We start from the raw sequence: 27751 nt of genomic DNA on the forward strand, positions 1-27751 counted from the left end.
TAATTGTTAAATCCGTGATTTCCGAACGCCCCATTTGACCTATTAATGAACGACGATGCGTTTACTAATAGCCCGTTTATCCGTCTGTGGTGAAGCGACTGTGCGCTCTCTGTACTTCGTTGTCAAAGTTGAAGCGGTGATGGCGCAGACGGACGACATTGACATAATGATGAATTATCACGGAGATGTATTCAAAAACGACAGAAAGAACTGCCGCTATCCCTACTGCGTTGTCTGGACTCCCATTCCTATTCTTTCGTAAGAAGCTAACAACACTGCATGCTATTGCTAGCTTAAGCAAATGTAGCTTGTTTAGCTAGGTCAAATAAAGCATTGTACACTTTACCTGTTAATTTACGTTGTATTCTAATTCATACTCTATTAAAGTGATATCATTTATGAATTAATGTGTATGGCCTACAGGTGGGTGCTGCCTTTTATTGGTCATATGGGAATATGCACCTCTTCCGGAGTCATAAGAGATTTCGCAGGCTCTTACTTTGTCTCGGTTGGTATTTCTTTTCTACTCAATGTGTCCATTCATTAATGTGAATAACAATAATAACACATACTAGGTCAATATAAATGGAAATGCTAAAATGCATTTATTTCCTGGCATCTTCAACATTTTGCCATGAGTTACAAGCATCCTTATGCAATAATTCTCATCAAATGTTTTCATTTTCCAGGAGGACAGCATGGGCTTTGGAAGACCAACAAAGTAAGTAATCAAACTGCAACGCTATTATGAGAGTGGTTCCCAATTATTATCCATCATGCACATCCATAATGAGAATTTGATCATATTTACTTATTTGCATAAGCTAGTTGTTTTCTAACAAGTGTTCCTAAAGAGCTTATTCAATATATCTTTATTTGTATAGCACTTTTTATGCACTGTCAAGTGGCAACACAAACGCTTTACAAAAAAGAAAGAAAGAAGAGATGAAAACACATACGAACATACACACAATAACAATAACAATAACAAACCATGGCATGGCACTGAGGATTGAGGAAAAACCCACCTTTTGAGGTGTCCACACTGGAGAATAATTCAAATTAACCAAAAAAAATAGTATGAAACATATTATAAAATATATTTAAAAATCCATCCATCCATTTCTGCCGCTGGTCCCTTTTTGGGGTAAATTATATAATACATTATTAAATGAATACAAACATGACATTGAGAGAATAATAGTGGCGCTAGGAATCTTCAAAATGGGGTCTCACAGTAAATTTTTGGGGTCCCACTTTTTTGTAACCGTTATTAAAACAAATGATAAATGTATGCATTATCCTGTTATATCTCACATTCTATATAAAAAGGTTGTCATAAACATTACTTCATTCGTTAAAAAAATAACACAAAAGAAAACAAATGCTGTATTTGTGATCGATAAAACTTTCGGCGAATCAAAATTTTTAGAAACTACCGGAAAGTGCATTACTTTGAAGTTGACCAATAATAAATAATTAATATTTTGCCAGTATTTTATACAGTATTTTCTGGACCATAGGGCGCACCGGATTATAAGGCGCACCACAGAGGAATGGTCTATTTTTAATCTTTTTTTCATATATTATACGCATTAAAGGAGTCATATTATTATGATTTTTTTCTAAATGTAAAAGACTTCCTTGTGGTCAACATAACATGTAATGGTGGTTCTTTGGTCAAAATGTTGCATAGATTATGTTTTACAGATCATCGTTAAATCGCTTTCTGACAGTCACTTCAGGATGCGCTGTTTTGTGGGCGGTCTTATTTACGTGGCTCACTTTCGACAGCATATTTTTCCCGTCATCTTTGTTTATAGCGGTGTAGCGTGCAAGGACGGGAATGGAAGAAGTGTTAAAAGATGGAGCTATCTGTTTTAATGACATTCAGACTTTACTTTAATCAATAATGGAGCAGCATCTCCTCATCCAGAAACAACAACAAGGCCGGAAAGGTGTTCCGTGAAAAACCGTCCGACCGGAAGTCTAATAACTAAAGTTCTTTGGGTGAATAATTTAAACTCACTGCACCGGTATGTTTTAGTGCTTTCATGGCGAGTTTACTGACCGATATAAGTAAGAACTTTGCACTACTTTATATTAGAAAGGGAACTAAAACATTTACTACTAAAGCATTTTGATAGATTGCTGAGCGCCGTGTGTAATGTTCTATATTTTCAATGGAACATTTAAAATGTTGGTGTTGTTTACTTGAGACTTATCACTTATGTTTGACAGCCATCTACTGGTCACAGTTATAATACACCCTGTACCAAATAAAATAGTGTAGCGTCCTGGAAGAGTTGGGACTGCAGGGAATTCTGGGTATTTGTTCTGTTGTGTTTATGTTGTGTTGCGGTGCAAATATTCTCCCGAAATATGTTTGTCATTGTTGTTTAGTATGGTTTCACAATATGGCACATATGCATGACAGTGTTGGCGTTGTTTATACGGCCACCCTTAGTGTGACATGAATGGCTGTTTACTAAGAATGCCCTTCATTCATTTGTATATGGGGTTATAAAATCAAGATGATCATTATAATAGGTTAGGATCCTTTAGAGTGGTAGCTATTCTTGATATCTTCAATTTAAGACAAATGTTCATCCCTTACAATGCTTCAAAACCAGTGAGGTGGGCAAGCTCAACCTTATTGAAATTGGAAATACGGTGGAAAGCGATAATGGTTAAAAAAGATATATATATACTGTATATATATCCGCGTCACTTCCGGAATTTCGCGTAAAAAGACACAAAGTGCGTTAACGCCAACACTGATAGTAGTAAAAATAGCAACAGAGGAAATATGAAATAACACAATATCAATAAAAATGTATAATAAAAAACATAAGAGTTTAACATGATCAGTAAAATGCCTGATCAAAAAGGTGTGTCTTTAACCTTTTTTTTAATTTTATTTTAATGGTCTCTGTGGTCCTGAGGCTCTCCGGCAGGGGGTTGCACAGGTGGGGGCCAGAGTGGCTAAATGCCGCCTCACCTCTTTGTCTTTGTTGTAGTATTTGGTAAAGATAAAAGCCAGAGGACCTCAGGATCCGTGAGGGTAAAAGCAGGTCAGATAGATAAGAAGTGGCAGGACTAATAAGACATTTAAAAACTAATAACATAATTTTAAAATCGACCCTGAAGCGGTCGGGTAGCCAATGCAGAGACTTTAAGACTGGTGTAATGTGCTCTCGCTCTCTGGTCCTAGTCAGTACGCACGCATGCAGCTGAGTTTTGTAATAATTGTAGAGTTTGAGTATTATTTTCCACTTAAAGAGAGTATTCATCCTCATTACTTTTTCCTATTTCCTGGTCAGCCTTTGGTGCACTGCTGCCACCTAGCTCGAGGCTTGTGTACCATCCAAGAATGAATAAAAAGTTTTAAGCTATTTATTGGTCACAAGTGTTTCAATGTGTTGTAATCCTGTAGGTACTGGAAGCTAGACGTGGACAAAGTGTGTGACAACAGTGCCATTACCTGGGACAAAGCAGTGCATGATGCATCCGAAGAATACAAATGCAGGCCGGTAAGAAATCGTACACTGTCTGGCCAGAAAAAAAACACACTAATGTTTAATTGCACCCTCTTTAACTTCGATTGCAGGATTTATTCATTCATGTAGGCTTCTGCAATGTCACATTTATTGTTGCCAAAATCTTGTATTGGTGAGATTGTTGGGGCACTGATACATTTAAGCTTTTAATTCCAAAGGTCTCGTAAGTGTTAAAACAGGTTGCTCATTAAAATGACAAGAAAAATAAGGGAGTAATAAACTTTTCTAATAATGTTATTATCACACACTTCTGTAGCCCAAATTACAGTAATCCCTCATTTATGGCTGTTATTTGCTTGTATTCCGACACTTGACTTCTTCAAGTTTTATTTATTCACAATACCATATAACAAATACAATAGTAGTGAAATATCATCATTTAAAGATGTTGGTACGTGAAAGGGTCCCCCAAATAAACTAGAAGAAGCTTTTGACAGGGGGTCCAGAGGATAGTATATTAATGAAATGATGGAACATGGTAGCAAGTACAACAACAAAAAACAAAACAAAAAACAACGCTATATGATTAACACAAGATAATAGTACTAAAGCAAGCATACACATACATACATACATACATTCAACCATGCAAAACCCAACAGTAGTCTACCCCACATGAGGCATTAAATATAGGTGGTTAATAGATAAGTTTTTAGTTTATTTTTGAAGTTGGAGAATGGATACAGCATCTTGAGGCTCTCATTAAGCCGGTTCCAAATCTTTGGTCCCTGCATACAACACTTCGAGCGGTATAATCCAGTAAACGATGTTTCCCTGATATCAAATCTAAGTTACGAGTGTTGTGGGCATGCTTGGGATGGTAGATAGGAACCAAGCTACAGAGCCTTAAATTCAGCCTGTAAATGACTTGATAGGTTAAACAAGCATTTTGATAAGTATTGAACTCTGTCAGTCTTAAGAGATGATAATTATGGAATAGATGTCGAGTGGGGGCATTAAACTTGGACCATGACAGGGCCCGTATAATTTTCTTTTGCATGGATTCTAATTTGTGGAGGTAGGTAGGGAAGGTGTTACACCAGATGACATTACAGTAGTTTAGATGTGGTTCAAAGAGAGTTTTATATAGTGTGAGTAGAGCATAAAGAGGAAGATAATGACGAAGGTGAAAGAACAGGCCAACATATTTGGATAATTTGTTTAACAGATGGCTAATGTGACATTTGAAATTGAGGTATTCGTCAATGATGACCCCCAGGTATTTTGTGGAGTACACTCTCTGTATTTCCTGCCCATTGATGTTGATATGGCAGTGCTCAGTATTTGTCCGGTTTTTATTAGAACGAAATAGAATACAATTTGTTTTATTTACATTAAGTGAGAGCTTATTGCATTTGAACCAGGAATCTACTTTCACAAGCTCTGAATTGACAGTTACTTGTAGATCGTGTAGGCTCCTGTGTGAGGTAAACAAATTTGTATCGTCAGCAAAAATTATTTTATGAAAAGTTTCGGAGGAGTTTACAATATCATTTATGTATAGGATAAAAAGGAGAGGCCCCAAGATGGATCCCTGGGGAACCCCATAATTGATGGTCATACAGGGTGAATTGTGATCATTGACGCATACACATTTCTGCCTTCCGTATAGGTAAGAGCGAAGTGAAAACCAGTGTTTGTCAACCAAGCCAAGATGGCTGTTGTACAGCAAGCAGCACGCAAACTGAGTATAAAAGAGGCTTAAATCTTCCTGCAAAAAGCCAATACTACCAAAAATGCCTATACTTTAACAAAAAAAGATTTGTTGAGTGATATCAAGGATTATACGTTGGTCGCCTTCCCAGACATACCAAACTATTGTGCTCCAAACACCACGATGATGGAAACTTGGAAGAGCATGGAGGTCTACATTTTCTTTGTGTGTGACTTGGTCAAGGAAATTGGTATCAATACTCTCGCGGAAAAATATGCATCGTTTTTACACGAGTAAGGTTGTACATTCATCTATATTTGAATTGTTGTTCACACTGCAGGTCAATTCCGACTTTTTTGCCCAAATGCGACCTGTATCAGATTTTTTTCATGTCCGCGTAAACAGTTAAATTCAGAATTTTTCATATCCGACCAGGCCTCTTTCGTATGGGGAAATAAATCAGATACTGTAAATATGCGATTTATACGCTTTTCAAGCAGACATCGAAGCAAAATATCCTGTAAAACTGCGAGAGCCAAAATACTTGTCCTCTTGCTTGTTAATCTTGCACATGCAATAATTCAGTTCAGAAAATGTTTACTTTGATTGCACAAAATCCTTGTAATTGCCACGAGTGTGCCAGTATAAGCTATGTTTACACCCGTAAACATTGCAGTGCGTGCGACGTCATGTCATTATTGCATTCACATCAGAAATCGCTTTTTTTTTGGGATTGTGAACGGCCAAAAAAAAGATTTGACAAAAAAAAATCTGAATTGGACATTCGACCCTGCAGTGTGAACGTAGCCATGGTCTCGCTGACCTGCTTTTAACTCTGTACAGTGGCTATTGCATCTGTTTTTTAATCCGTTCATACGAAGAATCCTCCTTTGGGAGCACATGTGCGTATGTACGGACACAAAAAATTAAAGCCAATCAAAGCCAACATCTCATTGAATCCATGCGGAAGTGTTTTACAAAGTACTTGTAATTTGGACAAAAATCGACATTAATTTATTTGAACTGTTCTCTTAAAGCAGGGGTTCTTAACCTTTTTGACCTCGTGGCCGAACTTGTTTTCCAAAACAGACGGCCCGGGGCCCACTTTAATATTAACACTGAATTAGTAATGTTACTCTTGATTTTAATTGTAGTCAATAGTTTATCCAACCTAGAATATACTTTTTTTAATCCCACAATTGGGAAAGTGTGGAAAACAAGAGGGAAACATCAAACAACATCAAATACATTAAAAGAGCACATAGCTAATGCAACCAGCTGCCACTTCAGTGGCACCATTTCTAAACACACCTACAAAAGTCCGTGGCTGCCCACTAGCTTACGGCCAATGTCCAGTCCGCACGGATGAGCAAGTATCCGTCCAAGGAGACAGAGGAGTCCGATACATGCTCATTCAGCTCCATTAAGCGTGTCCATCCCGACGCTTAACGCTAGCTCCGCAGCCATGTCTCTTCCTTCGCTCACTCCGGTGTGGCAGAGAACCAGCAGCTGGTCTCCAGTGCAAACATGGCCATGGCCAAAACGCTCCCCGGCAGGAGATCCAAAGGTTCACAGAAGTAAAGTGCCACTCTTTGTTGCGCAGTCCCTAAAGGGGGCAAACAATAAATGCAAAAAACTAATGAAAATAAGAAGGAAACATCAGCAACACAAAGGAGGACACACTAGAGCAGTGGTTCTCAACCTTTTTTCAGTGATGTACCCCCAGTGAAATTTATTTTAATTCAAGTACCCCCTAATCAGAGCAAAGCATTTTTGGTTGAAAAAAAGAGATAAAGAAGTAAAATACAGCACTATGTCATCAGTTTCTGATTTATTAAATTGTATAACAGTGCAAAATATTGCTCATTTGTAGTGGTCTTTCTTGAACTATTTGGAAAAAAAGATAGGTTTTTATTTATATTTATAAAGGATTTTTGAATTGTTGCTATTTTTAGAATATTTAAAAAAAAATCTCACGTGCCCCTTGGCATACCTTCAAGTACCCCCAGGGGTACGCATACCCCCATTTGAGAACCACTGCACTAGAGCACATAGCTCTTGCAACCAGCAGCCACTACAGTGGCGCCATCTTGGTTTAACCGAATAAATGTTGTCAAATGATATGAAACCATGTGTTAATCGCAACTTAACAAGTAAACCTTAGGCTTAAGTCAGGCTAATTAAAAAATAAGTACTAACCAAATATACTGCATAAGAAGGTACTCATAAATTACTGTCAAAAAATAAATACATTTACATACAATTATGTTGTGCTAAAATAAAAAAAAATACTAAAGAATGTTTTAACTAATATCTCATTAAAATTAAAGTGCAAATGAAAATACAGCTTCACCAGCTTGGTCATTATTTTTTGCGTTTAAACTTATATGACTTTGGCTTCAGACTTCTTGTTTTTTGTCATTACTGCCACAGGTGGTGGAAAAGTGTATTACAATTGAGTACCACTATTGCCCATATGGACCACAGCCGAGAAATATATATTTTTGTTGCAGTTCAATAATGTGCCCCGGCCCTATGCTTAAGAAACACTGTCGTAAACCACTAACTGTAACATTAGCTAGCCGGTGGTGGTGTTATTTCTTTGGTTTGAAAAATGTAACTTTGACCAAGTTGTAAACAGCCCCTTGAAGAAAATGCTTGAAAAACAATTCTAATCACACAGAAAATACATTTATAACACAATTTAATGGGAAAATGTTTATATTTATTTAGTTTTTATTATTACTATTATTATTATTATTATTTTCCATAATGACAATTGAGGCCCTGACTGCACGTCTACATTGGGCAATTCTTAACCCGATTTTAGTAGTATCAGCAATCTTTCAATGTTTTCTCATGCTTGATTGCATGCTAATTAAATAATTAGCATGCAATAATGCAAGCATAATGACCCTTCTGAATATCATTTTCTATGACCACAGAGGATGTGTCTTCTGACATTGTTGTTTAACATTTGAAAATCTACTCATTGCATCAGTTTCGAATTAATTCCAAAACTGAAATACCCAGCCAAAACATATGCAATAGGGATGTAACGATATGAACATTTTGCGGTTATAGTTGGTTATTTGTTCAGTTTTGGGTTTTTTAATAACTAAAATAAGTAGACTATAGTACACTATTAGAAAACCCACTATTTTGCATTTTTGTGTTTCTTATGCTTCACTGACAGTGTTTTAGTCTTGGTGTTTCATTTGTTATAATGGCTAAGTTTTTCCATCTATTCATTCATTTTTTACCGCTTGTTCCTTATCCCAACTGCATTCGGGCGGAAGGCGGAGTACACCCTGGACAAGTGGCTACCTGATCGCAGGGCCAACACAGACAGTCAACATTCACACTCACATTTACACACTAGGGTCAATTTCGTGTTGCCAATCAACCTATCCCCAGGTGCATGTCTTTGGAGGTGGGAGGAAGCCAGAGTACCTGGAGAGAACCCACACAGTCACAGGGAGAGCATGCAAACTCCACACAGAAAGACCCCGAGCCCAGGGATCGAACCCATGACCGTCTTTTTTTGTGAGGATTCAGCACTAACCCCTGTGCACTGTGCTGCCCTGGCTAAGATTCTATTTTAAATATTGGTTTGCACTGTAGCCCTTTAGATGTATTTAAATGAAAGGAGTGTTACAAATCAAATATATTATTAGTGTTTGTTATTTTTGGCGGGCGTTGTGGTGTCCTACTCTGTGCAGCGGTCCTTGAACGCAACGTTAAAGCACCTCCGTCTTGTATTCCTCTTATTATAGAATGATTACTCTGTTATAAGACAGCACTGCTTGTAGGTTCAATGTGCACAATTGAATAACTTACTTGCTCAGACAGTAATGGGTTTGTATAAATTCAGATTCGGGTATGTCGTTTCTTAATGGGGAAATACAATAATGACCCTTGTTTTCATGTTATCGTAAGCTAGCGAGCTGGCACCCTTCAGTTTGTGAGTTTATCAAAGTGCAGTTATCAATCAGTTTTTGATAATTTTAATTTAAAACGGTAGTACTAACCGTCGGGAGTTATACCACGGTTATCATTATTACCGTTTATTGTTACATCTCTAATATTCAAAAAGCTCATACCTATTAATTAATTTCAGGTAGTAACCTTTTTTGACCAGGTAGTGTGTGTATATATTTTTGAGTAAGTTATTTGTAGGAATATGTCATTTTCAATTTCTGCTTCTGTTTTGTCCTAGCATAACTTGTGCTTAGATAACTGCCATTCCCACGTTGCCATGGCTCTCAACCTGATGCGCTACGACAACAGCACCTCTTGGAACATGGTCAACTTGTGTGTGCTGTCGCTCATTCATGGCAAATATGTAAGGTAAGCATTCAAAACTATTTGTTTTTAATCATTATGACCAAGCTATTCATGGAATCTTTTTCTGGGATGGAGCCTATCCCAGCTGACGTTGGTGCAGTCAATCACGGGACACACATAAACAAACAACATATAACAAAATGTGGAAAAAGTGAAGCGCTCTGACCATAGTATCAGATCAGTCATACTGGAAATACACAGAAATTAGAAAGTGAAGTAGAAAAATAGATGTGCTGTCTATGATTCACAATCCCTACATGAATAGAATAGAAAGTACTTTATTGATCCCTGGGGGAAATTCAGCTACATAAGACATGAACGCACATGTTTTTGTTTTTTTATGCATTCTAAGTTGAAAATAAAGAACATTTGAAAAGTAAATAAATAAAAAGTCAGCTCACAATGGAGTCAATGGGGGTTCTCTATTTTGCTCACAAAACTTTTTAAATAACCATCCAAAACCCACAAACAATACTTTATTTACATTCCGTGACCTAAATATTAACCAAGTATTAGTAATGTTGTTATTATAAGTGCTAATGCAGACAAAGTATTTTTAGTGTTGATAACCGAGAGCTAACTATAGTTTATGCTGCACTGGACTCAAGTAGAGACTTTAATGTCATTATGAAATTAAACTGAAGATGGCAGTATTGCAACATACTTTGATGCAAGCTGCCGTAAAACTGTAAAGAAAAACAAGAAGCTAATGCAACACGTTAGCATAGAGTTGACGTGCTGCATAAGCATCATAATTAGGAACTCATGTAAAAACAATGTCTTGTTTTCTGTCGTTTCTGCTACTGCTGCATAGTGTCTCGGCTCCTCAAAGTTATTCTAGATTATACATCATGCCACTCATCTGGATAATAGGAGGATTTAACCATGCTTTATGTTCATCTGTGACATTTAATTTATAGTCAGAGATGGAGACAAACACTACAACAGAAGACGGTGTCAGGAGCAATTTTTTTAACCCTTCATGTGGATTACAAAATAATTCTTCATCTAAACGGGAATGTATGCTCCACGAGGGGATGGGGAGATATATATATCAGTTGTCATCACAGTGAGAACAGACATTGTACAGATCGTTTTATAATGTTTGTATATTGTATTTCTTGTTTAGCACTTAACAATACTGCTACATTATGCTTTGTGTTTCACTAAACTGGATCTGTTTAGCAGAGCTTCTAGAACTTGTCGCTCCCTTTCCTTATATTCTGGATAAAAAATATATAGTTCTGAACCATCTTTTTCCCCAAAGTAGTCGTTATTAGCTCCCACAAAGTCTGCATGATTTTCATTGTTGTTGGTGGGGAAGGGATCTGTGCTTCATACCTTTACGTCATGCGATCATGTGACTGGCTATCTTATTATCTATCAAAATGGCTCTGCAATCCCAGTGAGATTGATACTATTTTGATCATATCTATTCACTAGCAAACATAAGTCTTTTGGTGTCATACATCAGATATATTTGATAATACAGCGCTCCCCGCGACCCCAAAGGGAATAAGCGGTAGAAAATGGATGGATGGATGGGCTTCAATATAGAGGCAACATGTTTTTACACTCTACTGGTACTTTAAATGATAGTATAACCTGTAATTAGTCCCCTAAATATAATCACTTGAGAGTATAAACTATAGATTATCTGATACACATAGGAGTAACATCAGTGGGTAATATGACTCATAATAATACATCAATGTAATTATGATCAAATGTATATTAGTTAATCTCCTGGGAGTTAAGTCTACCCTGTCTTTAAAAACTAGTGACGCCTCTGTAACTTAAGTTGATGGTCAACGAATGCACCACAGTTACGGGCAATGAGAAAAGTGAAACTTGTACATAACTTTCTCCTATGCTGCCACAAATAGATGTATTTAAATGTTTACTTTTCTTCTGTCACCTCTCATTGTTCCAAAATGCTGGTGCTGTGTGTGTATGCTCTGATGATGGTATGACGTCCGTGTAAAGTGAAGTGTTCAAAGTTAGGTTTACCGCTATCCATGTGGAATGAACCCTTTTACATTTTTGATAGGGGTGTAGGTAGTTTTAGACATTCTTAATTTCTATCAAGCAACTTTATTATTGAACTTTCATGGTTACATTAATTTTATATCCGCATTTATGAAGTCTCTGTTTAAAAAATGACATATTTAATGAGGGAAAACATTTTTCAAGCCCCCATCCCCTCTTACCCCCTCGCTTCGACACCGGCGGTTGTCTTGTCCCACTGCTTAACGTTACATGCATACATCTGATATGACATCTATTACATTGGACAAGTGCTGAGTTGCATGTAAAACGTGGATGAAGTACACTATAACGCTTTATACTGTCAAGAGATGGGAGTGGACAAACACAGCTCATTAGCATTAAAGCTACAGAAACACAAAATACAGTGTTCCTAGTTTATATTAATTCATGTTTATGTTTAAAAAAAATATTTATTAACTCAAGTTTATATTATTGATCTAATGATGAACGGTATTAATGATAACCACGATAAATCTCCAGACGACCAGCATTACCGTTTTAAATCAAAATGATTGAAAAACTGTGATTGATAAATGCACTTTGATAAGCTCACGGACTAACTGCCGCTAGCTTGCAAGCTTAAATGCTAACATGAAAACAAGAGACATTAGCGTATTTCCCCATTAAGAAAATGCATACCCCAATCTAAATGTATATAAACACATTGCAGTCTCAGCAACCAAGCTTATCAATTGTATATATACTCCGAGGAATAGAAGACAGAGGTGTTTTTATGGTGTGTTTAAAGACCACTGTACAGACTAGGACGCTACCAAGCCCGCCCGAAATAATTAATAATGATAATATATTTTGTTTGTTTCATTTAAGTAAATCTTAAACTGCTACAGTACAAACCAATATTTAAAGCGATAGAAGCCATTAAAATAGATAAAATACTAGACTAAAACACTGTAAGTGAAGCATAAGAAACATTCAAAATAGTGTGTGTATATTTTTTCAAATTAAAATTAAACTTGGTCAAAAGATTTCAGTGTGTGTATAAGCACTTTTTGAGCACATTTAACAATACCGTTATAACAATAACCGTAATAGTTTTGGTCATGATAATTGTGATATGAACTTTTCATATTTACATCCCTACAACACACTGACTTGCAGTATTTATAATAGTCGTCTCTTGCCACATCACGCTTCAAATATTGCAGTTTTACCACATCGCAGATTTTTTGTTTTTGTTTTTAAGCATATTCTACAACATTTTTGCTATTAAGTAAGTATTAAATACACTAAAAATATAAATACTACAGTAGTTTTGGCCACTAGGTGAGACCAAAACAATCAGATCACACTGTTCAGTATTGTGGCCACTGATTGGTTCAGCATCAGGCAGTCTTACTGTATCGGATTAAATGACTAAAGAGAGTTATTTCCTGTCTAGATTGCTCTCATATTGTTGAAAAATGTATTTAGGAGGTGGTAAACAGTGTTTATTCTCCAGCTGTGAAAATGTTTGATTTATAATTATTGATTCTTACTTCGTGTAAATTCATTTATTGTGGTCATGTCGGGAAACAATGAACAAAAAAATTACCATATTTACAAATTTTGTTGGATCTTTTATACCAACTGTGAGCATATCTAAGAAAATGCACATTTTACTTATTCCACTTGCAGCATAGCAACTGAACACTGTATAGTATTTTAGTCAAAGCCTCATAACGCATCTACGTCACAACTGTGCAACGTGGCGCTCCTTCCCCGTGCAGACATACGGCTGAGAGTGCCCCCCTCATTATTCTCTGCTGACCCAAATGGAGGAAGCCGACGTCACAGTTTGTGCTGCCTCTGCACATCCACTCCCACACCACAGGAGTCTGTTTAACAGAGGGGGAGTCGTGTAATTAATCACTGACAGAAGTGCTCCCCCTATACGTGCCGCCACTGGAGGTCACCTATCCGCTGGGGCTCCCTGCACTGGGTGGGGGAGAGGACAGTAGGACAACGAGCACAGGGACTTTGGGAGCAAAAAAGCCATATGTACGCCTCGCATGTCTCTACGATGTATAAGGGGGGGTAGGGGGTGTCACAGTAGGTGCTGCTGACAAGCCCTCTGACACTTTACCTTCTCTATCCTTCAGCTGGCCCGCGATCCTGAAGACCTGGCTGCCCTTCATCATGCTCTGCGGAGTCTTCGCCATGTTCGTCCTAACTTTCAACCTTCAGTAATGCAGTCCAACAAGACAACTCATTTTGTCACATTTCTGTGATTGGCCTCATACCTCATTGTCAGAATGTGGTGATCATGTCCAGGAGGGTACTCAAAGGCCATAATTAGAGTATTGCCCTATTTATTATGAATCCTATTTTATTTTCCACACAAGCTCCCTTGATGTGTTTGCTGAGGAACAACAATAATGGCGTATAGCGGGTACGGTATATATTTTTCATGATGAATGTTGTTCTCCAACCGGCTAATGTACATTTCACTGATGAAAAATAGAAAAGACATTGCAAATCACTGCGCAATCTCAATGCTGAAAGTATTCATCAATTATGTGGGAGATCAAGAGATGTGACGTACTACCAAAGACAGGTTGATGTAGAACCCACAGCAGGAAAGATGACCCTGAATTGATAAATGTGATTTTTTTTTTTCTTGGCTGAATTTAATTTTGTATCATATTATATAATAATATTACGCCACCTGTTTGTACCAAATCAGTATTTTATTGTGTTTTGAGTCCATGTAAAAAAATAGTGGAGGTCACAAGCAGTGTATGTTCTGATTGTTTGCTGTACCTTTAAGAGAACTACACTCTTTTTTTTTTTTTTTCACCCAGCAGATTCTGCGCGACAAGAACCCCCATCAATTCACGGGACCCTTTTATTCCCAGAGTGCAGCAGATGAGAAAAGGACTATTGCTGGGGCGCTTTTTGCCTCTTCTGCAGCGTTCTTAAGCCTGTGAAAAAATATAGACCCTGTTCCTCTTAACGTATTCTTGTTTGTGTCCTTAGTGGCTCAAATTTAGACATGTGTAATCCTGCACTCTATGTGCTTTTGGGATTACTTTTTTATGCCCAGTACCGGTGCTGGGAGTGTCCCGGTAGCTGCGAATGTTTTGCGGTCACGCGTACAGTGAAATGTATCTTTGAAGATCTTCCCTCAGTGCCTCAAAAAGGGATCCCAGGCTATGCAAGGACTCTCATCATCACGGGAAATAATATTTACAGGATTGGAGCAGATTCTTTTGCAGAGCTGGAGAATGTTTCCAATGTCATGTTGAGCAATAATGGGTGAGAATGCACAGTTGGACTATGTATGTTGTGTATATATTAAACCTTGAAATTGTCTCCACAGCATCACAGAGATGGCCTCCCACAGCTTCTCTGCCCTCATCAACCTGCGCTCCCTGGATTTGAGTGGCAACCAGCTGGCGCTCATACACCCGGAGGCTCTCAGTATCCCCGGCAGCCCACTGCAGGATCTCAACCTTAGTCGCTCGCTTTATAACTTCACAGCCCTGACAGACCTCACCACAGCTCTGCGATGGGGGGACCTTCGGGGGCTCCTCCGTCTGGACCTCTCTGGGAATCACCTGGCGCTTCTCCCCCCGGGAATGTTCTCCCACCTTCCCAATCTGCAGCATCTCTTCCTCGCCAACAATTCTCTCACGGCGGTCTACAGCGGAACCTTCTCTGGCATGATGGACTTGAAGGCGCTCGACTTGACGCACAATGCATTTGAGGCATTTAAAGATGACGATCTCAAAGAGTTGGAGAACCTTGGGAACATCCGAATCCTTCTGGGAAACAACCCTTTTTCCTGCTCCTGTGAAATCAAGAGTTTTGTCACTTGGTTGAACGAGTCGCGGGCTCAAGTGGACAGGGAGGGTGTGCGGTGCGCGTCACCTAAGGAGCTGAACAACACCCGGGTGAGAGGGCTCGATGTGCAAGCCATCGGCTGCGTCGTCCCGATCCAAGCAGAGATTACCGACCTAACCCTACAGACGTCATACGTCTTCCTGGGGCTGGTGCTGGGCTTTGTTGGCATAGTCTTCCTCTTTGTGCTCTACCTCAACCGCAGAGGCATGAAGAGGTGGATTATCGAAATGAGAGATGCATGTCGGGATATAATGGAGGGTTATCATTACCGATTTGAGATCGACTCAGACCCTCGCTTGGGACACATCTCGGCACACAACGGCGGCAGAGAGAATGTAGGATTATCCCTGTCGCAGCAGTTGCCCAATGACACTTGCATCGTTCCTGCAGACACGCAAGTCAAAACCCCACATGGAACCCTAACATCTACCACTGAAACTAGAAGGATTTAAAATGCTGTAAATTTAACCATTTACTGCCAGTAGGTTTATTTTATGTCTCTGAGATTGTGCATGTACTGCAGATGTAACAAATAAACCTTACTTTTTAAAGTGCCTTCATGCGTGGATGGCACCAGAGCTTTATTTATTTGTAAAATTGTAGTTATTTGTTAATACAAGGGGACCTCAACTTACAAGCTTATTTGGTTCTGTGACATTGCTTTTATCTCAAAACACTTGTATCACAAATCAATGTCTTCCCCCAAACAGCACAATTTAGAAATTTAACATGCCTTCTAAAAAGAAAAAAAAACTACATTTAGACAAGAAATATTGTATGAAATGAAGTGAAGTGAATTTATATTTATATAGCGCTTTTCTCTAGTGACTCAAAGCGCTTTACATAGTGAAACCCAATATCTAAGTTACATTTAAACCAGTGTGAGTGGCACTGGGAGCTGGTGGGGGAAGTGTCTTGCCCAAGGACACAACGGCAGTGACTAGGATGGCGGAAGCGGGAATCGAACCTGGAACCCTCAAGTTGCTGGCACGACCATTCCGCCAACCGAGCTATGCCGCCCCATCAATACAATAAAATATTGTACTAACGGTAGTTTTATTAAATGATATAATGTACAGACTTTACCTTGGATAGTGGGACTTCTACGGTAACACACCTACACACCATCAGCAGCTACTCCATATTTTCATGGATAAATGTCCATTTAGACATTCTTGGCTGCTGTTCGACTCATTCTGCTAGTATGGTGCAGACTCGCATTGATGCGCTCAAATTGCTTAACCATGATGATGATTTATTTTTGTAATTCAATTAATATATCATTCACTTCTCAGCACTGTGTTCTTTCCAATGGTTGTAACTTTGGACAATTTCTCGTTATAAGCTAATGTTAGCGAGTGAAACCATATGTTTTGGGCTGATTTTATGGGGTTCAGTGTGGCATTCGCTATGCCAACTAATGGCGGCTATGCTTGTAACTCAATATGTTGCTTGCAACTTAAAGCAGAGCAATAGGCCGAGAGACAACTCTTATTTCAAAACACTCTTAAGTTGAGGTACCACTGTATCTTACATTTTTTAGGAATATATATTGCATTGGCTTAATTGAAGGCCTTTGTTTAATGATAAGGTTTCCAAAATTAGATGTATTTTTCTGTTTATATTAATTGATTATGCCTTAACAGGCACTTGGTTACATACGTTGGTACACTAGACAAATTAATGAGAACCCATAGAGGAGCTGTATTATTACTTTTACACTGACTGTGCTCATAGGTAAAAACTTAACTGTATATTTATTGTTGGTGTGTCTGCCTCCCAGTCAGGAGATCTGGATCTGAATATCTTTTGGAAAAATATCTGGAGTTTGCATGCTTATAGAATATTTTGTACCCTTATTTGTAGGGGTAAATTACTGTATTAGAACCAGCAACACAACTGCAACCACAATAATAAACACTGTTACAGTAATAATCTCATGCATCTTTATAAAAGGATACAGGTATTTTATTGAAGCGTGTGATAACACTGGTTTACCCAATGAAGAAATCCTAGTTAGATAAGTATGTATATATATATATATATATATATATATATATATATATATATATATATATTACATACACTTGTAAAGAACATAATGTCATGGCTGTCTTGAGTTTCCAATAATTTCTACAACTCTTATTTTTTTGTGATAGAGTGATTGGAGCACATACTTGTTGGTCACAAAAAACATTCATGAAGTTTGGTTCTTTTATGAATTTATTATGGGTCTACTGAAAATGTGACCAAATCTGCTGGGTCAAAAGTATACATACAGCAATGTTAATATTTGGTTACATGTCCCATGGCAAGTTTCACTGCAATAAGGCGCTTTTGGTAGCCATCCACAAGCTTCTGGCAAGCTTCTGGTTTAATTTTGGACCACTCCTCTTGACAAAATTGGTGCAGTTCAGCTAAATTTGTTGGTTTTCTGACATGGACTTGTTTCTTCAGCATTGTCCACACGTTTAAGTCAGGATTTTGGGAAAGCCATTCTAAAACCTTAATTCTAGCCTGATTTAGCCATTCCTTTACCACTTTTGATGTGTGTTTGGGGTCAAAATCCTGTTGGAACACCCAACTGCGCCCAAGACCCAACCTCCGGGCTGATGATTTTAGGTTGTCCTGAAGAATTTGGAGGTAATCCTCCTTTTTCATTGTCCCATTTACTCTCTGTAAAGCACCAGTTCCATTGGCAGTAAAACAGGCCCAGAGCATAATACTACCACCACCATGCTTGAGAGTAGGAATAGTGTTCCTGGGATTAAAGGCCTCACCTTTACTCCTCCAAACATATTGCTGGGTATTGTGGCCAAACAGCTCAATTTTTGTTTCATCTGACCACAGAACTTTCCTCCAGAAGGTCTTATCTTTGTCCATGTGATGTCAGATGAGACGAAAAGTTGGCCACAATACTCAGCAATATGTTTGGAGGAGAAAATGTGAGGCCTTTAATCCCAGGAACACCATGCCTACCATGCCACCACAAGCATGGCGGTGGTAGTATTGTGCTCTGGGCCTGTTTTGCTGCCAATGGAACTGTTGCTTTGGAATGGCCTTCACAAAGTCCTGACTTAAATGTGTGGACAATACTGAAGAAACAAGTCCATGTCAGAAAACCAACACATTTAGCTGAACTGCACTATTTTTATCAAGAGGAATGGTCAAAAATTCAACCTTGAAGCTTGTGGATGGCTACCAAAAGCACCTTATTGCAGTGAAACTTGCCAAGGGACATGTAACCAAATATTAACATTGCTGTATGTATACTTTTGACCCAGCAGATTTGGTCACATTTTCAGTAGACCCATAATAAATTCATAAAAGAACCAAACTTCATGAATGTTTTTGTGACCAACAAGTATGCTCTAATCACTCTATCACAAAAATAATAAGAGTTGTAGAAATTATTGGAAACTCAAGACAGCCATGACATTATGTTCTTTATAAGTGTATGTAAACTTTTGATGGCGACTGTATATGCCCATCCTCTGGTGGAGCATAGAATGTGTACTGTAATCAGTATCACACGGCTGGTAGAGCTCCTTACATGCAGTGTGTCCCCTGCTAAATAAATAAATATTTGTTGCCATTTGTTTTATTGTGAGCAGACTTCATTTCACTGCAGGTGTTTCCATCTCTCGGCAGTTATGATTAAGTGCGTCCTTAGTGAAGGGAAAATAGGGCAGAATGAAATATCTTTGAATTCACTACACCTGCTGGCTCGCCTGCATGTGTGTGTAAAAGTGTTTTCTAGGTAACGTTTTCTTCTACTTTTCTTGTTTGTGTCCTCCTGCTACTCTTCTGTCGGCGGCCTCCTCCTCCTTTTCTTCCTCCTCTCGCGCCTCTCCGCCTATCGTGACGTCACCACTTACCTGTGTGTGGCAGCTGTGCTAACTAGGGTTAGCTTTAGCCTGCAGGTAGAAGCCAAACATTGGGCGACTCTCAACAACACGACACTGTAAAGTGTTTCCCACAAGGGCACAACACGGATGACTACATTCGACTTCTTCCCCGTTTTTTCCCCATTCATTTCTCATTTGGTGAACGCGGCGACATTTTTTTCCACGAAAGTTGGAAGACTTTCTATCGTTTTGAGATCTTAGCGGGGGAATTTTTTTATTTTCTTCCGACTTCCGCCCTCAAGTCATTTGGGATACAAACTAACACAAACTGCTCTCTCTTATGCGGTAAGTGCCCATTTTGTTTATTTATTTTTTTTTAAAGGGAGTGTAACACTTCCCTTTGAGGTTATTGCATTCATTAAAAAAAAAATAATAATAATGTTACAGTTCAGGAGTGGTCATATGTTACTACTATAGCGCAATTGCTGTGTGGGGGTTCACTTGTGTATTGTCTCTAACCAAACAGGTCTGGGGGGTTCTGAGCCATGCCTGGCCACATCACTGGGCCCCCGCCGGCATCTCGCCACCACAAACATCACGGCTCCAGACCAGGGAAGTACAGTGAAGCTCCAGCTATACTAAGGGAGAGCACAACCAACAAAGACTCCTACAAAGATTCTTATGGCCAGCATCATCACAACGTCCACTTCCACTACTCGGACACCAAACAAGGTCGCAGACCACCCCCACGCAACGGCAGCGGAAGGGGCTCGGAGACGATAGGCTTCATTCCTGGTTCCGCAGACAATACGCGTACCAGCAGACATGCCTGTGGCTCCTGTGCATCTATGGGCTGGAGCGGCTGCAAGGCCCTTATCTGCTGCATCCTGACCTGTGGATTTTACGGCAGCCGAGAGCCCTGCTTGCCCGCTAACGAGAGCTCCACAGACCATCCCCCTAAAACAAGTAGTCAGCCCCACCCTCCCAATGGCATTGCTGTTACAAACACTACTCATCTTGAACCCAGCAAGTCCACTAAATCCTATAAATTGCCCACTGGTGACAGCTTCCGCTACCCGGATGTGCGCATCGCAGGTAAGACGGTGCAGTATCCGGCATCGGTCCCCAAACAGACCCGTACGTCATGCCGGGGGGAAAGCCAGCGGCCAATCAGCAACACGAGCCTGTTATCCCGCGATGACTACGACTTGGATGACCTGAGTGACACAGGCACGGATATTGACTCACTCATCACCAAAAAGCTGCTGGAGCTGTACGCGCTGCACCAGATCGACCAGCTGGCCAAGTGCACGTCTGACTCGTCGTTCTCCCGCAAGACCAACGAGATCAGCGAGCTCATATACAGCATCGCCCAGGACTACAACCTGGAGGAGCAGGAGGCCGAGTGCAAGCTGGTGCGCGGAGTTATCCGCATCAGCACCCGCAAGGGGAAGAAAAACAAGAGTCATTATTCTGCAGGACAGCGTCTTAACGGGCGGAATGACGGCACGCTGCCCGACAGTGGTAACGAGACCATGACCTTCATGAGCAGTGACTGTAAGATCAGACATTTGTAATTGACAGGAATACACCATCACACACACAACCATGAGAAGTATTCATTTGTCCTCCTCTTGTCCCCGTCTGTAGTCCCAGAGGTGAAGGTGTCGGAGCAGACGTCCTCAGACAAGCTGGCCAGGAAGATGAGACATAACAGCGGGAGATGTGAGTTTGACAAGGTCCAAAACACGGACGTAATGGAAAATCAGTTTTTGTCCCCTGCACTTTTTAACATCCAAAACTAATGTTACTCTATTGAATGCAGGCAAGTCAAACATGAGCGCTAGGCGGAAAACAGCCACTCAGGCCGAAGCTTGTCCCTTTAGGCCGCCCACAAGTTTAATGATTGGCTTTCTGCTGCTGCCTTTTGCCATTGTGACAATGATTGACAGCACGCAGCAGCTTATGAATCAGCGGTCAGATGCGAGATAAAAGCAAGTTGGCCTCCACACAAACCAGTAAAACTAATTAAAAAATCAAAACAAGTGGAGTCCAGTCTCCACTTATGTTGTTGACTAAGACTTGTGCTTAGGAAATAAGAACACAAATTGCAGCTGACGTATTTGTGATTCTTGGTAGCGCAATGGCTTAACAATTAGTTTTTTGTTCCACCTGTTTGATTTCCAGCCAGGGCATGTAAGGTAAATATTAAACTAAATCATAATGCAGCCTTAAAAACTGAAGGTATTTATTTCATTCTGATTATTTTGGTATTTTGAACAAAAAAATTATAATTATTGAAAAATGTATTTGCTATTAATTTTACTCCAAAGTACACATTTAATCCTTTCAAGCCACGCTCCCTGTACGCAAGCCAGTTATGACCCCTCCACCCTCCACTTCTGAAATCCAAATTTCGTCCCTCGTCCCATAAAATAAGATTTTTAGTAAGAGCCAAAATCTAACCTTGACACTGGAATCTAGACAGTTTAAAAGCGTGAACACTGCGTTTAATCAGTGGCCACAATACTGAAAAGCACGCACTGATTGGTTTGCCACATCCAGTAGCAAAATAACCCTACCACGTTGATATTTGTAGTTTATTTAACCTGTTTTTAAGCTTAAACATGCTTAATTTAGGCCAATTATACATAGAATGTGCTTTAAAAATGTCCCCGATATAGTGAATCTTTAAAGCGCAATGTGGTGTGGAACGACTGTACACTGATCGATGGCAGAACTCCAGGCTTTCTTTTAAGATGTGTTGCAAAGCCTTTTTTTCCCTACAAAGCTGTCCCCCGTTAAGTGGGGGATAGGCAACTTTTAAGACATCAATTACCAGACGGTGGACCATTACTGGGCAATGGATCATTCAGATACTCAGAAAAAGAATAACAACATTTTTAGTTGTTATGATGTATATCTTATGGGGTTTTATATCTTCAAAACAAACATCCAATAGGTGATTCCCATGCTGTGTTCCCAATGGATGCTGGAACTGGGTGTAATTTTTTGTTTCTCAGTGCCCCACATGGAACTGTCATGCAGGGAAACAATAAAAACTTAGTTGAATTGTGATGTGGTAGACAAAAGAAAGTAGGTTCTGCATTAAGCTCTGTATGATTAGTTGTTAGACCCACATCCTGATACGCATCATCGTATTAAGCTGCCAGGCCCTGCAAGCCCTCCTCCCTGCTTCCCAGTAACATAGCACCCGGTAACAGTGAAAGCGCAACATTCCTGTCTTTTGTCTCTGTTTGACAATCTCTTATTGGGTCGGTCACCTTACACGCACTGATCAATCCGTGTCCACCCCTCAAGCTGAGCGCGTCACATGACACCACCACCCGCCGCCGCAGCAGATCAATTCATTAAATTAATTAAAACAAGATGTCCTGTGGTTTGTTATGTCATTTTAGAGAGCAACTAGGATTTCAAATGGATTACTGTGCAGCAAGATTGTTGTTTTTTTTCTTCTTCTGCAAGGATGCGGGTGAAAGGACAGAGTGTCCTGTTACATGTCTTTGTGTCTCTGCCACTGTCACACCACAGCAGAGGATTTGATTTAAAAAAAAAAAAATTAACAACAGTTTTATGAAAAGCGGAATAATATACCTGCAGTTTTCTGGTGGAAAAAAGGGGCAACATATACAATATTTGCCCCTCTTTATTTTCAACAGTGATCCAAAATTAGAATTACATTTATAAAAGATGTGCATTTGACCAAATGTTAAATTATTTGTATTTTGTTTTTGTTTTTGTAAATATTTTATCTTTATTTGATGTCTATTTTAGTGCTGTCAAACGATATTTTTAAAATCAGATTACTTACACTTTAGATTTGGATCAATGATGATTAATCACTGTTTATTACTCACTCACATAATTTAAATTGCCTTAAAAAAGACACCAATGTGATTTTATTGTCAGAATATCATCCATAATTTGCGTCAGGAATGTAACAAAATAAGTTTTGTATAACAGTTATTGTAATCAAAATTATCACGGTTATCATTATTATTGTTGCAGATTTGTAAAAATATAAAGTACTTATAACTTAACTAAATAGACACACAGTTAGAAAAGCCACTATTTTGCATGTTTTGTGTTTCTTATGCTTCACTGATAGTGTTTTAGTCTAAGTATTTCATCTGTTTTAATGGCTAAGCTTTTACTGTTTTAAATATTGGTTTGTACTGTAGCACTTTAGTATTTATTTAAAGGGGAACTGCAAATGCAAACCTTTCTTTTGCATTCTAACTTGTAAAAATCAGCTTGTTGTAGGTAGCTAGCAATGCAGCTATAGGGAGCAATCAATTCTACCTCAAAATCACTTTAAAAATGCATTCAAAAAACGTCAAAAATACTTAATTTACGTTCCATAACCTGTATAATAACCAAACTGTAGCGACATTGTTATTGTAAGAGTGAACACTGAGGAACTCTTTTTCTAGCATAGTAACATATCGGCATGCTTCGGTATTAGCCGTAAAAGCTAGCTATAGAAAGATCTAAGTTAGCTTCTACCTCAGCAAGAAACGCGTTTGAGTTTGTAATGCACAAGACAATGCTATTTTTACTGACTGAAAAATGTGAACAATCATATTACAGTATCTGTAAAGTATTAGCCCACATTTCATGTTTTGTTTGTATGCAGCTTGCCAGACAGCGTATGCACCTTAGGTGTAATAACACGCAGAACGCGCTGCCTGTATCATGTACAATATTAAAGTGTGACTCACTCAATGGACAGTTGTGCATTTTTTCTCGGTTCATTTGGGTAAGCACTCTATTTATGTCAAAATAGCTTTGCTTCAAGTTCCAAATTTATGTATACAGCGTCAAGTCACACCGACCTCACTCTCTCGGCTTCCGTCTGCTCCAACGTTTCACTCTTTCTTCGTGCTGGAATCTATAACCAACAGTTCATCCGCTGTATATTCAGCTTCAAAAAGATAAGATTGTGAATCCTCATTTGTCCAAAAATACTCGTCTTCGTTGTTTATTGCCAAGTCTGCCATGATTAGAAAACACACTTGTGTTTGTTTCCTGAAGTAGAAACACACAATTTGTTGCAGGATGTCGGAAGTGCGCTGCTATTGAAACAGAAATCAATGATTAAAATGACCAAAATACGGTAAATATTTTACATATTACATACTGTTATGAACGTGTCTGTTACTACATTATACAGTCGTGGTCAAAAGTTTATATGCACTTGTGAAGGACATAATGTCATGACTGTCTTGAGTTTCCAATAATTTCTACAACTCTTATTGTTTTGTCATAGAGTGATTGGAGCACATACCTTAATTCTAGCTTGATTTAGCCATTCCTTTACCACTTTTGACATGTGTTTGGGGTCATTGTCCTGTTGGAACACCCAACTGTGCCCAAGACCCAACATCCAGGCTGATGATTTTAGGTTGTCCTGAAGAATTTGGAGGTAATCCTCCTTTTTCATTGTCCCATTTACTCTCTGTAAATCACCAGTTCCATTGGCAGCAAAACAGGCCCAGAGCATAATGCGGAATGGTGTTCCTGGGATTAAAGGCCTCACCTTTTCTCCTCCAAACATATTGCTGGGTATTGTGGCCAAACAGCTCAATTTTTGTTTCACCTGACCACAGAACTTTCCTCCAGAAGGTCCTATCTTTGTCCCTGTGATGTCAGATGAAATAAAAATTGAGCTGTTTTGACCATGACTGTATATATACTTGCACTGTGTATATAAAATGTTGATGGAGGGTTTTGAAGTTGTTTTGGAGGGCTTTGAAGGCTACTACGGTGATACCCATGAGCGGCATCTTCCAAGCGTTTTTCATCATCTTTAAAATCCTTAAAAAAAAGATGTGTGTTCTTGTCTCTCATAATGATTGTGACCGATAGGCAAAATTCCCATAAAAGTGAAGTTCCCTTTAAATGAAAACTGGGTGACACAGTCAGTTATTATTATTATTTATCGTTTCTGGCTTCCTACTCTGTCCAGCGGTCCTTGAAACTAACACTAGCCAAGTTTTATCGTTACATCCTTAAATGCGAAGATCGGTTTAAATCGGCAATCGATTTTGAATTAAATTGTCACCCCATGAATCGGAATCAAATTGTTAGTTGTTGTAAGAGTCCCATCCCTAATATATATATATATTATATACCTACCGACCGAGCGGTATAGCTCGGTTGGTAGAGTGGCCGTGCCAGCAACTTGAGGGTTGCAGGTTCGATCCCCACTTCCGCCATCATAGTCACTACTGTTGTGTCCTTGGGCAAGACACTTTACCCACCTGCTCCCAGTGCCACCCACACTGGTTTAAATGTAACTTAGATATTGGGTTTCACTATGTAAAAGCGCTTTGAGTCACTAGAGAAAAGCACTATATAAATATAATTCACTTCACTTCACTTAATATCTAATATTTTGACTTTATTCTCGTAAAGTGACTGGTCTTTGCCCCCTTTTTTGTTGTTACTATTATATTGTATTTTTAGAATGTGCTAGGGGCTTGCCTTAGAGGTTTTACCTTATTTTTCTGCATGAAAGACTATTTTTTATTTGTCAATCTTGTCACCTTACCACAGAGTCAAAGAGTGAAAAGACTACACAGGAATGTTTCTACATGTAGTAGGACTTTAAAAAAAAATCCTATTGTTCTTGGTATATCCTCCCTGACCAGTTTTTATCTTTTCCTTTATCTTCGAGCATGTCTTCTACTTTCTTTACATCTATACTTCTCAAATAGTTGTCGGGAGTTGAGTTGTCGGGAAGGGGGGAGGAGTGAGGAGCAGGCGTTCCAGTATTCGTATCAGACAAATAAACACAAATAAACAGATAAATATCAGTAATCAATAGTATTTCAATTCGGGCGGGTGTGAAAAAAATGTGTTCCCAAGAGGGTGCATGACAGAAAAGAACTGTTTTTTTTATTGCTGTTTTAATGCAAAGTTTTTCTTCCAGCATATTCGTCCAGCACTGCCATGGCGTATTCCCCCTACCAGCATGACACAGAGACCGACTCGCCAGGTGCTCCCCTGCTGCTTCTCTAACACGTTACCTCACGCTAGGATTTATCCTCCATGCTTTCATTTCAGCTGTTACTGAGCGCTGGCTGGTCATTTTAGTGCTGCTACTGTTACATGCTATCATGATGTCATTTACTGTACCCCTCCCCACTATACACAGATTTTATATACATATGAGAGAGACTGTTGCTTTTTATACAATGTATTTGTAAAGAGTTTGGAGTTGGCATTGTCATGTTAAAAAGATGCGTGCGTACACTGCAAGCAGGTTTGGCAGTCAGACAGGAAGATGGTAGAACGTGAATGTTTATACAATGGAGCCGATTGTGCAGGTTTTGTCAGGGCTCATTAACTCAGGCCTTTTTAACACCACTGAATTTATGTTTTCACCTGATACTGTAAAGCTTTCTGCTTTTTTAAGCCATATTTCCTGCAAGGCATGTTATATATTATTAAGTTACTTTCTGGGTTATTAAACCAAATGTGATATTTGGACACTGTATTTTTTATTCAGCGATGAGTACTGTTTTGGACAGAATAGTTACTTCTTGTCTTGTTTGATGTTAGTTCAATAAAGATGTATATTTGTATTTGCTTTTCAGTGTTGATTTCTGTATGTCTATTAAGGGAGCGCATCATCATTCTACATGTAGTAGAATGGATGTAACATGCACAGTAATAGATTTTTTTTAGTTAGTACAACCTATTTGTAAAGATCAATGTTCGTTTATCAGCCTTAAATTGAGCAATAATTGAGCAACCAAAAATTGTAAATTATAATTGAATTGCAGCTCTATGTTCTATGGCAGCTGTGGGGAACCTATAGTACTGTCTGATATGTAATTCTAAAATAAACACAACAAAACTACAGTAGAAGGAACTGTTTGAAACCATTAAATCACATGTGTCAACAAGGCCTGGGGGCCTGATCTGGCCCGCTACATCATTTAATGCAGATTGGTCTACAACAGGGGGCCCATGACGTTTATATATATATATGTGTATATATATATATATATTTATGTATTTATTCCACCTGCAATTTAAATGTCTTTAAATACACATTGAGATTGGTTTATACATGACAGTAATGTGGCCACCCTACCCACGTTTTAAATAAAAACATGAAAAAATTATACTATATTAGCATAATAATCTTAGCATTTAAGACAGCCAGCTATTAGCGCTCAAGTTGCAAGCTAGTGATTAACGGCCCTAGCGGCTAGCTAGCGATTAGCGCTCCAGTTGCCAGCTAGCTATTGGTAGCGCGAGAATGTATTCTTTGAATATCTTTGTAACGCACAGTAACACGGTACTTTTAGCATCAGTTTAATTTAAAACACAATTTTATTCATCCATCCGTCAGTTTGGAGGTTCTTGGCCTGGAAAATGTTGAAGACCCCTGATTATCGTGGCCCTCTACATCAGTT

General features: G+C 38.9%; 3 protein-coding genes across 3 annotated transcripts; all 3 read left to right on the top strand.

Annotated features, from left to right (window-relative positions):
* Positions 1-101: 101 nt before the first annotated feature.
* Positions 102-14564, top strand: tmem222a (transmembrane protein 222a). The gene is made up of 7 exons (XM_061951644.2): positions 102-258; positions 424-508; positions 690-721; positions 3437-3533; positions 9434-9564; positions 13710-13769; positions 14415-14564. The coding sequence occupies exons 1-7, from the start codon at positions 140-142 to the stop codon at positions 14527-14529; spliced, it is 639 nt and encodes a 212-aa protein (XP_061807628.2). The 5' UTR covers positions 102-139; the 3' UTR covers positions 14530-14564.
* Positions 14565-14602: 38 nt separating this feature from the next.
* LOC133598847 (trophoblast glycoprotein-like) lies at positions 14603-16037 on the top strand. The gene is made up of 2 exons (XM_061951633.1): positions 14603-14865; positions 14930-16037. The coding sequence occupies exons 1-2, from the start codon at positions 14603-14605 to the stop codon at positions 15903-15905; spliced, it is 1239 nt and encodes a 412-aa protein (XP_061807617.1). The 3' UTR covers positions 15906-16037.
* A 3142-nt stretch (positions 16038-19179) lies between these two features.
* kdf1a (keratinocyte differentiation factor 1a) lies at positions 19180-26911 on the top strand. The gene is made up of 4 exons (XM_061951656.1): positions 19180-19646; positions 19828-20858; positions 20952-21026; positions 26257-26911. The coding sequence occupies exons 2-4, from the start codon at positions 19847-19849 to the stop codon at positions 26343-26345; spliced, it is 1176 nt and encodes a 391-aa protein (XP_061807640.1). The 5' UTR covers positions 19180-19646; positions 19828-19846; the 3' UTR covers positions 26346-26911.
* The last annotated feature ends 840 nt before the right edge of the window (positions 26912-27751 follow it).

The sequence above is a fragment of the Nerophis lumbriciformis genome, linkage group LG04 (assembly GCF_033978685.3).
Source record: "Nerophis lumbriciformis linkage group LG04, RoL_Nlum_v2.1, whole genome shotgun sequence".
NCBI lineage: Eukaryota > Metazoa > Chordata > Actinopteri > Syngnathiformes > Syngnathidae > Nerophis > Nerophis lumbriciformis.

What these genes read in the sequence shown, in the direction of transcription:
- kdf1a (XM_061951656.1), top strand. Translation starts at nt 19,847, where the DNA reads ATGCCTGGCCACATCACTGGGCCCCCGCCGGCATCTCGCCACCACAAA. An exon ending in GACCTTCATGAGCAGTGACT is followed by an intron (nt 20,859 to 20,951) that starts GTAAGATCAGAC and finishes CCCCGTCTGTAG; the next exon opens with TCCCAGAGGTGAAGGTGTCG. An exon ending in GAGACATAACAGCGGGAGAT is followed by an intron (nt 21,027 to 26,256) that starts GTGAGTTTGACA and finishes TTTTTCTTCCAG; the next exon opens with CATATTCGTCCAGCACTGCC.
- LOC133598847 (XM_061951633.1), top strand. Translation starts at nt 14,603, where the DNA reads ATGTGTAATCCTGCACTCTATGTGCTTTTGGGATTACTTTTTTATGCC. An exon ending in GTCATGTTGAGCAATAATGG is followed by an intron (nt 14,866 to 14,929) that starts GTGAGAATGCAC and finishes TTGTCTCCACAG; the next exon opens with CATCACAGAGATGGCCTCCC.
- tmem222a (XM_061951644.2), top strand. Translation starts at nt 140, where the DNA reads ATGGCGCAGACGGACGACATTGACATAATGATGAATTATCACGGAGAT. An exon ending in ACTCCCATTCCTATTCTTTC is followed by an intron (nt 259 to 423) that starts GTAAGAAGCTAA and finishes TATGGCCTACAG; the next exon opens with GTGGGTGCTGCCTTTTATTG. An exon ending in CTCTGCGGAGTCTTCGCCAT is followed by an intron (nt 13,770 to 14,414) that starts GTTCGTCCTAAC and finishes TTCACCCAGCAG; the next exon opens with ATTCTGCGCGACAAGAACCC.